The 12,613-nt window shown below is 35.1% G+C and overlaps 1 protein-coding gene and 1 pseudogene across 7 annotated transcripts in view; both read right to left on the reverse strand.

Annotated features, from left to right (window-relative positions):
• RMDN2 (regulator of microtubule dynamics 2) overlaps positions 1 to 12,613 on the reverse strand; it is a 102,428-nt gene that overhangs the window by 10,502 nt on the left and 79,313 nt on the right. The window contains exons 11-12 of one of the 6 annotated variants that reach the window (XM_081264087.1): positions 12,138 to 12,187; positions 9,202 to 10,187 (exon numbers count right to left, since the gene is read on the reverse strand). The exons of the other annotated variants lie outside the window; for them this stretch is intronic. Coding sequence (XP_081120213.1) covers positions 10,139 to 10,187; positions 12,138 to 12,187 — 99 coding nt within the window. The 3' untranslated portion in view covers positions 9,202 to 10,138. Of the gene's footprint in view, positions 1 to 9,201; positions 10,188 to 12,137; positions 12,188 to 12,613 lie in introns of those variants that run through there. 6 annotated transcript variants of the gene reach the window in all.
• On the reverse strand, positions 3,974 to 4,649 carry LOC308632420 (shieldin complex subunit 3-like; annotated as a pseudogene). Its single transcript has one exon. The product of its transcript is annotated as a shieldin complex subunit 3-like (transcript).

The raw sequence follows: 12,613 nt of genomic DNA on the forward strand, positions 1-12,613 counted from the left end.
CTTCAGTAGATGAATGGATAAAAAAATGTGGTATATATACACAATGGGATATTATTCAGCATTAAAAATAATAAAATCATGGCATTTGCAGGTAAATGGATGGAGGTGGAGAATATAATGCTAAGTGAAATTAGCCAATTCCAAAAAACCAAATGCCAAATGATCTCTCTGATTTAAGGATGCGGATTCATAATATGCCAGGGGGGAGGGGGGTATGAGAGGATTAAATGAATTCTAGATAGGGCAAAGGGGAAAAGGGGAGGCAGTCGAAGGGAGAGGCCATAGGGCTAGGAAAGATGGTGGAATGCCATGGTCATCATTACCCTAAGTGCATGTATGAAGACACGAAGGATGTGACTCTACTTTGTGTACAACCAGAGATATGAAAAATTGTGCTCTGTATGTGTAATATGAATTGAAATGCATTCTGTTGTCATACAAAACAAATTAAAATTTTTGAAAAAGCAAAAAAATTCTTGTCAAGCATTTCTAACTGTGGATCTAAGCATGGACTCTTAGTGTGGTGTAATTTTTTTTGCCTTATAATGAGTATCTTATAATTTTGTTATCTACTGTTATATCATGTAAAATAACAGTAGATAAGAGTATAAATAATATTTATATCCAAAAAAGAAAAAAACAGAACAAAGCAGAATCTAGGAGAATAAGACACATTTGCCTAGTTCTTGTATGTGGGCAACTTTAGTAGTGCAGCAAGGGTATTAGAAATATAAGATGATGCAGAAAAGTCTGGGTAGTAAGTAACCACTGTCTCTCAGTAAGGGAAGCTGAGAAAATATTATCCATTTCAAGGAGCCAATTTTTTAAATGTGCATTCACTTAATCTTCTGACAAAATATTTCACAGTAGGAACCCATTTTTAATTTTTGGTACTGAGGATTGAACCCAGGAGTGCTTTACCACTGAGGTATTTCCTCAGTTCTTTTTTATTTCTTATTGTGAGACAGGATCTCACTAAGTTTCTTAGGCTGGCTTTGAACTGACCATTCTCCTGCCTCAGTCCCCTGAGTTACTGGGATTATAGCCACTGTGCCTGGCTCATGGTAGGAATCTTTATCCCCGTTTTTTTTTTCAGATGAAGAAACTTAGGTTCAGAAAGCTTAAGTCACTTACCTCATTTCATACAGGTAGCAAGTACCAGGTCTGGATTTGAATCAGGTCACAAATCCAGTACCTATTTCTCTTTTATATCATGCTGCCATTGTTTATATGCATAGATTTCTAGGAAATAAGTGGACCTTGGTGACAAAGCAGCACATCCGCCCATGTTCTTTGCTCTTGATCCCTGTCTAATCTTGCCCTGGAAATATATCTTGAAGCCAACAAGGTACCTGAGGTAGTCTTGGTCACCTTGCATCAGAGTGAGTACAGTGGATTTTGGTCTCTTTGCTATCCCATGAGACCTCAGCAAAGAGGATGCTGTATTTGCCAGCTCTTTATAGCACACCTTTGACCCTGTTTCTCCCCAGCAGGCACCTAAGGATTTGCCTTGCTGTCTGTATCAAATCAGCTAAAGAGATGCATATGTGAGTGCAGAACAACAGAACTTTGATGTGAGCCCAGGATCCAGGAAAGCCTTGCTGCTGCTGCAGTCTGGCTTAGCTCTGTGTCTTTCATCAGGATTCCCAAGATGCCTGCAAAGATGAATGCAAATGAAGCAGGAGGTTCACAGGCAAAATTCTGCTACCCATGACCTGCATATGGACAAAGAGCAAGAAGATGCTGATTAACTCCATGGTGCCCAGCCTTAACTGCCTTTGATAGGACATATGAGGACTCTGGCTGGGTCTACATAGTCCATGTCATCCAGGGCTCTTATGGAAATAAAAGGTGACAACAGTGAAGTTTGTGCATGTCGCGAACAAGGCTCAACTCAAAGTGCACAGTTATTTTTTGATTGAGTACCACCAAATAGAGTTTGAAAACTATACTCACATTTGTCATTTCGAGTCATTCCTGTGTGAGCCCTGTGAGCTGGGCTCAAGATCATGCAGAACCATGCCTCTTGGCTCCTGGTGTGGTGCTTCTGCATCAGGGATGCCCCTCCCAGATCACACATCAGACATCTCTCTGATGCTATCTCTGTGATTACTGATCATAGGTACTTCTTTATCTTCAAGTTGACCCACATCAACAAGTTTCCCTTTGTTGAGAGCCACAGCCGAAGGGGCCCCAGCAAACTTCCAGCTGCCAGCTGATGATTGGCTCACAGCGGCCCCAGCAACTTCTAGCTGCCAACTGATTGGCTCCTCTGCCGTGATGCTCATTGGGCTGTTTCCCCCCCTTTCAGACCATGGAGCTGCTCACTGGGGGACTTTTTTTGGCTCCGCCCACGCGACCCAGCCAATCAGCCTGAAGAGCAGGAGGAGTGGGGGAGGTTGAGAGGCTTGTGGGAAGCCGGTGGTGGCAGTTGGTCTCTGAAGGTTTTTCCTGAGGAGCAGTTTTGTTTGGCATGTGTGGTTCTAAAAATAAAGTTCGTTTCTTTTGACAAGTGGCTCCTGATTGTGCCCAGCCAGACTTCGGCATTTGGTGGGCCGCACGGGAACAGGAATAACTGAGGGTAAGTGATAAGGTAAACTGCTCTCCCCTGAGGGCAGGGAGAGAGGATGGGTAGCCATTTTAAGATTATTCTTTTGTTTTGCTTCCCTTTTGTTTTAAGTTGCCTGTCCCCAGAGATGTGTAAGGTGGAAGAAAAACCGCTCACATCTGAGGAACAGATGGGGAGAAAGGACGGATGGACATTTCAGGAGGCTATTATAATGATTTTGTGTTGTTCCAATTTTGTTTCACTCTGTTTCAGTTTTGTTAGGCGTTATCTTGTTGGGTTGTATTATAGTAGAAATATGGGATCAGAAATTAGTAAAAAACAAACTGAAAGAGTGTTAAGTAAATTGTTAGAGGAAGGAGGCATCTCAGTAAAATCAAGAACAGTCAGGGCATATCCCTTGAGTATCTGCCCACTAGGCTACTTTCTTCCTCAAATTATTTTTCCTACTTGTCCTTGTTTCTTCTTGATTTTCTTCCTACTTGGCATATCCTGCCTTGCTGTGATATTCAGAACTAAATAGGATATGCACCTATTACTCTGCTGAGTAGTTACTGTGTTGTTACTTAGTACAGTTACCATGTCTGGATACAGTTGTGAGTGCTTGGAATATAATGATGGGTAAGACACATCAGTGCTTTGGGAAGTCTGAAGTGAAGATGCTCCTGACTCTTGCTGATGAATCTAGATCTAAACTGTTAACAACTTTGTGGTGCATTCCATCTTTCTCCCACCCTCCTTACTCTCTAGGGGCTTATTCATTGAATAATTCATTCTACATGCCACTTTTTTAATACTTAATTTTTAGTTATAGGTGGACATAATATCTTTATTTTATATTTATGTGGTGCTGAGGATTGAACCCAGTGCCTCCCGTATGTTAGGCGAGCGCACTACCTCTGAGCCACAACCTTACTCCTGCCACTTTTAACATATATTGTTTGCCTGTGTATTTGAATATATTTATAGACTTCTTTTCTTCTATGTCATTAATGTATCTGCCTATTCATTTATTCATTCACAATATTTCTTTTTTCCAGTATAAGCAACACTTATTACAATTAATTTAAAATAATACTGTTAATAAGTAGAATCCAGAAAGTTCTTGACATAATTAACATGCTTAGATATTCCCTGAATACTTATTCATTTCTGGGACATAAATTGTGCATATATTACCCACAATGTAACTTATCCACAATCTAAAGAATAAATAGGCTATACAATGGAAGCATCAGACTTCTAAATAAAAGTCTTTAAGATGTAAAACCAGTAAAAAAGTTCATTTCACTCTTTCAGTCCATGCTCAGTTCACTCAAAATATTCTTTTCAACAATCAGTAGAATTCATTACTTAATAAAAAGAACACCATATTTATGCACAATTTTCCATTTTTCCATTAAGAACTCATCTTCCTTTAAAAACATTTCCCACATATTCACAGTACCTAACATCACAAAACTCTTTCATTTGACCTAAATGTCTGAATTATAGCACTACAAGATGGAATTTCCTCATGCCAAATAATTCAGTCAAGTTTTGCCCAAATGTCTTCCAGGTTTGGTTGTTACAAACATTGTGTTCTGTTGTCCCTCTTACTCTATAGAGTGAATACAAATTTAGTGCCTTTAAACTATATTGAAATTTTTTAGACAAAGGAAAATATTTTCAGTATAATTATTGTTGACAAGTAAAACACTCCAAGATTTCTTCTTGTCTTGCTTTCCTTTTTTATGGACTTTAAAATCCAAATTTCCAAATTAGTCTGTTCATTCAGTGTGTCTGACTAGATTAAGTGCTGCTTTTTCAAACTAGGTTGGAAGTCCAAAAGATTATTGTGTAATCATAACTCTGTGATTTAATGTAATGTTCTGAAATAGTTAAGTACTGTTTTGCATCTTCAGCTGCCTTTCCAGAAATTACAGGTGGCAATCTCTTAGGTTGGAGTGGAGGTTTGGACCTATCATGTGGAAACCAAAGAACAGATCTTGATGATGATGAGTAGAAGTTTTGAATTAATTTTTGGCAATTGTATGGGATCACTTTGGTATGGTGGATAATGTAATATTACTTCTGTAGTCATTCTGCAATAATCCAGCTACTCTCAATGAAAAGAAATGTCTTAGCTGAACTCTTCAGAGGCAGAATGTAATTTACGATTACAAGACTGTCTTTCCTGTCAAATCAGAGGGAATAGGACTTTTCAGTGCCTGCAGGTGCTGCTGTTTGGGGGAGTTTACTTCTGTTTTGATGGGCTCTTTGGACCCACTGCTTACAGGGGCTAAAGAGGTTCCACACAGCCCTAAAGAAAACAGAAAAATGCACTACTGGGAGACCCAGCATCAAACACATGTTCAATAGCCTCTCTCAGCTGGTGGTACTTTAAATTCTCTTTTTACTATGTCCTTCATAGCCTCCAACAGCTTAATTTCATCCCAGTCATCCCTTCTCTCTTACATCAATGGTCCATCTATAATCACACATTGAAATTTCAAAAAACCACTCCTTGATACCAGCATGCAGCACCCCAGATCCACAGTATTTCTTAGAATATTAGTTTTACATATTTTTTTCCTATCTAGTAGATGTGGTTGCCTGTATTATTACTTGACTTCCTTGACTTTTTTCAGCATTTTCACAATCACTTTTACTGGTTTGTTTTTCCATTTGAGTCTTAGAACACAAAAAAATCCTGTTAACATTTGTGTTGGAATTACATCCTGTTTGTAGATTAACTGAAGGATACTTGAGAATTTTAATATGCTGTCTTCCTAGTCAAAGAACACCATGTCTTTCTAGGTTTTTGAACCTGCTGGGCACAGGTACATAATGAACATTAACCGGACAGAGAATATTCTGAGCCATAGAACATGCCTCAGTATGTTTAAAAAGATTCCATTCATACAAAATGTTTTCTGATCACAAGAAAATTTAAGTAAACTGTAACTACAGAAAGATATCAGCAAAATCCCCAAATAGTTGCAAACCAAACAGATTTCTAAATGATCTATGTGTCAACAAAGAAATAAAAGTGGAAATTAGAGTTTATTTTTCATTGAATGAAAATGAGAACACGAAATAAAAATTGTGGTATACTGCTAACGTGGTATTTGGGGAGAACTTAATAGCAATAAAAGCCTACGTTAGAAAAGATGCAAAGTTTCAAATCAATGACCTTGGCTTTCACCTTAAGAAATTAGAAGAAGACAATATAAGACCTAAAGTTAATAGAGGAAGGGAAGTAGATTATAGCAGGAATGAAGCAGAAAATAGAAAAATAAATGAAAACAAAAGCCGTTTCTTTGAGAAGCTCAATAACACTAAGTTTCTGGTCAGGAAAAAGCAGAACAGAAATCACCATTATCAGAAATGAGGTAGGTAGTGTTGCTATAGATTTATAGATAATTAAAGGATAATAAGGGAATATTACTAAATTTGTGTTAATAAATTTGACCACTTAGGTGAAATAAGACAAATTCTTCAAAAAATGTAAACTACCAAAGCTCACTCAAGAAAGATAAACTAAATATTCTGTTAATTGTATCTATTAAAAGAATTGAAACTATAGCTACAAACACCTCAACAAGAAATTCCAGGTGTAGAGGAGTTCACTAGTAAATTCAACAAAATGTTTAAGGAAGAAATAATACTGATTCTACACAAAGTTTTTTAAGAAAAATGATGAGGAGGTAAAAGTTCTTAACCCATTCTATGAGGCTTGGATTACTCCAATGCCCAAAGGAAAAAAAATTACAAGAAAACCCAGGCCAATATCCACTGTAAATATTTATGTAAAAATTCTAAACAAATGTTAGCAATCCACCAGTATATTAATATAATTATAAATTAAGACTAAGGTTTATCCCAGGAATGCAAGATTTTCTAAATATTAAAAAATCAATTTATTTATCATATAAACAAACTAAAACAGAAAGACCATATGATCACCTCAATGAACACAAACTTGACAAAATTCAATATTCATTCCATAAAAAAATCAGCAAATTAAGAATAAAAAGGGAACTTTCTCAACCTAAGAAAGGGAAGCTACAAGCAATCTATAGGTAACATTATAATGTATGGCAAAATCCTGAATGAGTTCTTTTAAGATCAGGAACAAAATAAGAATGTTCACTCTTACTACTTCTGTCCAACAGTGTATTCGAAGTTCTAGACAGTAAAACAAGGCAAAAACAAAACAAAATCATCCAGAATAAAGAGTAAAATGTCTTTATTTACAAACATCATGATCATTTGTAAAGAAAAATCTAATGAAATCTAGATAAAACCTACTAGAAATAATAAGTGAGTTTAAAAAGGTTGCAGGATACATCTTTGTACAAAAATCAATTGTATTTCTATATATAATGAAAAATCGGAAATTGAATTTAAAACATTGTAATTTATAATAGCATTAAAATATGAAATACTTGGGGTAAGTTTGACAAAAATGTGAAAGACCTATACATTAAAAACTACAAAACATTGCAAAACAAATTAAAGACCTAAATAAATAAAGAGGTATATTTATGGATTGAAATACTCAGTAATAAGATGTGAATTCTTTTCAATCTGATCAATACAACACCAATCAAAATCTCAGCCATGATTTTGTGGGTAGAAATGTAAAAAGCTGATTCTCAAACTCATAAGGAAATGCAAAAGATCTTAGAATAGCCTTTTTAAAAAGTTGAAGGGTTTATACTACATTATCAACACAATATAGTATTGGCATCAAGGTCCACAAATAAATCATTGCAACATAATAGAAATTCCAGAAACTGTCAAATATAAATCCATATCTATCTGATATTTGACAAAGGTACAAAGGTAATCCAGTGAAGAAATGATAGTCTTTTCAACAAATGGTGTTAGAATAACTAAGTCTCCAAACAACATAATAAATGAACTTCAAGCCATACCTCAAGCTATATGCAAAAAACAAACATCCCAATTTAAATAGTGGGCAAAAAAATTGAATAGACATCTCACAAAGAAGATCAATGAATGACAAATAAGTATATGAAAAAAGGCTCAGCATAATTTGTCCCTAGGAAAATACAAGTTAAAACCCCAACCAGATATTACTACATGCTTAGTGCAGTAGCTAAAATTAAAAACATTAATTAAAACCAAGTGATTTTAAATTTAGATTAAGCAAGTGAAACTTTCATGTGCTATTGGTGAAAATGTAAAATGACAAAACCACTTTGTAAAAGTTTGACAGTTATCAAATGACAGACATACATCAACCATACTTCCTACTTCTGGGTATTTATTCAAGAGAAATGAAAGTATATACCCATTTGAAGACTTTCTATGAATGTTCACAGAAAATTTATTTGTAATAATTAAGTACTGGAAACAGTTCCAATATCTATCAACAGGGGATTTAGAAACAAACTGTGGCATAGCCATATAATGAAAAGTACAACTTGGAATTAAAGAAAGGAATTAATTATTGGCACAGCTGCAACCTGGATGAATCTCAAAATAATTATGTTTAATGAAAGAAGCTATACAGAAAAGGATATATAATTCTTTTAATATGAAATTTAAAAAAATACAATCTATAGTGAAAGCGGATCAGTGGTTGCTTGAGGATGGGGTACAGAGAAGGTCAGGAGGGAGAGATTGTAGAAGGGCATGAACAAGCTTAGGAAGTGATAGAAATGTTTATCTTAATCATGGTGATGCTTTTGTGAGTGTATATATGTATCAGAATTTATCAAAATTATACACTTTAAATATGTGCAATTATTTATACATCAATTACATCTCAATAAAACCTGAAAAACTCAACCTTAATGATTTGGCTTCAGGTTCCTATAGAAAAATACAGGTTCGGGAGCTCCAAAATCACAGAACTTCAAGATACTAACTTTACTTGCCTCTAAAATGTATTTTATCACTGTGAAATAAACTAGTTTTGTTAATTGACCAATCAATTGACTATAGAGCCTTCAATGAGATTTTCCTAACATAAACAGACCAAGTAAGATCATGTTATTAAAATTAGTCTTCTCCACCTTCTTCTTTTTTTTTTTTTTGCCTCTCTTTCCTTATCTGGGTAGGGACACTGGGGCATATAAGAAAGATTTAATATAAGGAAAATAAGTAAGAGTATTATGTGTATTGGAAATTTATGATGTGAAACTAGAAAATGCATGCTAGTATCCAAAAAATAAATATAAGATTTTTCTTTTCATTTTTTCCCTATCTTTATCTTCCTTCTTTCCTTATGATCCCCTCCACTTAAAAAAAAATCCTCTTTGAAAAGGGAAATTGCATGGAAATGAAGGGAGACCCTCATTGCTATACAAAATTACATATAAGAGGTTGTGAGGGGAATGGGAAAATAAACAAGGAGAGAAATGAATTACAGTAGATGGGGTAGAGAGAGAAGATGGGAGGGGAGGGGAGGGGGGATAGTAGGGGATAGGAAAGGTAGCAGAACACAACAATTACTAATAGGGCATTATGTAAAATTGTGGATGTGTAACCGACGTGATTCTGCAATCTGCATTTGGGGTAAAATTGGGGGTTCATAACCCAATTCAATCTAATGTATGAAATATGATATGTCAAGAGCTTTGTAATGTTGTGAACAATCAATAAAAAAAATTGAGAAAAAAAATCCTCTTTCCTACCTTTCTCTTCCTTCCTCTTCTTATGCTCTCCTTCCACTTTCTATCATTTCCTCCCCTATCCATAGTTTCCCCCACTGGCTGGCAGAATTGCACTGTGGCCCAGATTACAACATGCACTCTGGAGCTGTCTGCTCAATTTCAAATCCTTTGCTCACTGTCTTAGGCATGTTATCTAAAAGCTCACTTTAGCTCCCCTGCATAGGGGAGTAATCGAGTAAAACTGAATGTTCTTTCCTCATAGGACTGCTATGAGGATGAAATGGGCTGAGATAGAAAAAGCATTTAGAATAGGTAGTCACCATGTAAGTTACCATTCTGAGAGCCCCCACTCCGTGTCAGGCACATTGGATTCCAATCAGTTGCATGTAAAGAGTCCTTGGCTCAAAGAGGGATGCAGAAGATGTAAGATTGCAAGGCCTGGACACAGCCCTGGCTCGGCCAGTACAATTCTCTGACCCTCATTGTGCTACTTATGCATCAATGCAAATAAGAAGTTTGGTATAAGAGCTTATATTTAAGGTCTCTTCCAGTTTTTACCACTGTTCTATGTAATTCAAGAGTATAAAAATAGTATCATATGAAAAGCCTTTTGACAACTTTTTAGGGGCAACAGATGGGATTTTTATGTTATAATGAAAACTATTTGTTAAGTAAGAGCTATCAATGCAGTTATATGGACGTTACAATCGTTAAAATTTTTGTGGAACACTAAGTTACTCTTTAAATGTTTCATGAGGAATTGTAGCATACAGGTTGATTCCTATCTCCTGAATCTGAACATGTTTAAAGTTTTGGATCCGAACCCCCCTTTCCCAAGTTGTCCATGGAGTCGCTTGAGAGGTTAGCAGTTTGTGTACTTTCTCTGTGAGTGAAGGGTGAATATCATTATAGCTTGGCCTTAGTGACCCAGTAGCAGAAATCCTCAATCAGGACACTCAGTAGTTTTTCTGGCTTCTTCAAAGTCAAGCAACCTGAGTGATGAGTGAAGTAATAATAAAAAAAAAATTAGAGTCTCCATGGCTCACTTTGTGTGAAATTTCCTGAAGTGCGTGCAATATTCTACATATAACACTGTCATACAAGAAAAATTGTCAGCTTTGACAAGATGGGATATTTAATGGAGAAACTGTTTTTAGATGGCCTCGTCACACATATTCTTATGATTATACAATTTGGTGCTATTTTGAAGGTTTATGACCATAATGGGGAAGGGGACTGTTCCTTTTACCACACTGTTGGGGAAATGTCAAAATGATATGCTATTGCCCAATGGTTAGGAAATTCTTAATACGTTGAAGATTGATGTAGAAGCGTTACACTTCTTCTATTAGGCAAAGTCCTATCCACTTGTCAATTGAAGACATGTTAATTGCAGGGACCAAAGAGGAATTTCATTAAAATAATTGAACATTGTCATGTTCTAGTTCTGAGTCCCAAATCTCACTGATATCTACCAGTGTTCCTCTATATTTCTCATAATTCCTGGAGAAAGTCTAATTGCCTTCGGTTTGAGTGAATTGCTCCCATGAAGCCTACAACATGATGGGTTTTATGTCATTTGCTGCTAGCTGGAATAGTCTGTTTTAACTTGCATATTCCTTTAGTGGCTTAGAGCTATCAGAGGTATCCATAGCAATACAGACTCCGAAAATCCATGAGAGGACCTGCAACACTACTACCCCATCTTGTCAACAGTTCTAGTGTTAGGCCAGTTGTAAAGGAGGTTGAACTGATTCAGTTTCTCTATTGGCCATTATAAAAGATGAGAAGGGAGAACAAGATCAGTTTGATTCAATGGCATTTCTAAGTCAGGGCTTGGAAATTTTGAGTGTGTGTGTGTATCCATGTATTCAAGTTTTGGTCTGATTTCCAGGATAAAGGTTAGTTAAAGGATACCAGGGAATCTTTAAAATTACTGTTAGCTAATTCAGTTTTTAAAAAATTATAGCAATTTATTATTTAAAATTGGAAAATATGAGAAATAAAGCACAGCCTCACAGAAACATAAACTACTACCATATTAATATATTTCCTACTAGATAACTTTTCTGTGCACATTTTTATAAAGTTGAGCTTATATGTATGTTCTATTTTATCATGTACTTAAAATATTCTGTGCATTTCTTTGTATTGTTTTAACAATTGTTTTTAATGTCAAAATGATATGCTATTGTAGTTAAATTGTAATGTGATTAGCCGTTTTCTTATTGTTGGACATAGTCTCATATTGTTATGAACATTTCATGTAAATAATTCATACTTTTCTCTTTAAGATATGTTTATGAAATGGAATTACAATATTAGTGTTAATATATTTTTAAGGCTCTAGACATTTTACCAAAAGTTTGTACCTTCCTACTAGCAGTATAAGAATGTTACATCTCATGGCAATATTGCCAATATTGAGTGTTTCCTTAAAGAAGAAAAGTTCTTGTAAATTCAATAGCAAAACAGAATTTTATTATAATATTATAATATATTATAATATATTATAACAATATATTGTAACATACAATATATTGTAATATATATTATATTGTTTTATTTTTCCATGGACTATACTTAAATTATTTTGTTTTATAAAGTCTCCATTGATACAGCAATAAAATATACACTAAAATTAATTTTATTGGATTGATTTAAACATTTTATTTAAAGAAATGTTCTGAAAGTTATAGTTTGATGAGAAAAATAAAAAGCACACGTTTATAGATAGTTATATAAATAGATTTTCAAAATAACTTGATTTGTTTTGTAGTGCTACTAGTGGAATGAATTCTGCAGAAACATGGTTGTGCCTTCAAATCTGAACACATTACACTTATAGCAAAAAAGAAAAAACTGATAAAAATATAACTCTGAGAAACTTAAATTTTAGTAGACCACATTGGATTTGTTGAAGAATAAGCTCTTTTATTTACCTCTTCAAAGAAGTCATTACTTTTTTCACCTCTTTGTTTGCCTCTCTGTCCTATAAAGAAAATACAAGTGTACAATGAAATTTCACACACTTACTCCGATAATTTTTGGTACTTTGAAATAGATTATTGTTCAGTGCAGGCATATTTTTTTTTGGAAGGTCATTACAAAGAAACTGTGGATTTCTGATGGCCAAGCATGATCCAGATATATGAAGATATGGGTAATGTGGGCAATTATTCCCATGATCTTCTTGCACCAGATTTGGAGTGGTAGGATTCAGGAAGGGGAAAGCCTTCCATGCAAGCTGACACAATGGATCCACCAGCATGTTAACAGTATTACTGTTTTCTTCTTCAACTATGAGATGTGAAGAAGCCCTAGCCCTACCAGAAAAATGTGAAGAAAACTAAGAGCCAGAAAAATCACGTGTGTGCCTGTGTGCACACACACACTCACACACATACACACACATTAT

Source organism: Spermophilus citellus (assembly GCF_964194105.1).
Source record: "Spermophilus citellus genome assembly, chromosome: 13".
NCBI classification, from domain to species: domain Eukaryota; kingdom Metazoa; phylum Chordata; class Mammalia; order Rodentia; family Sciuridae; genus Spermophilus; species Spermophilus citellus.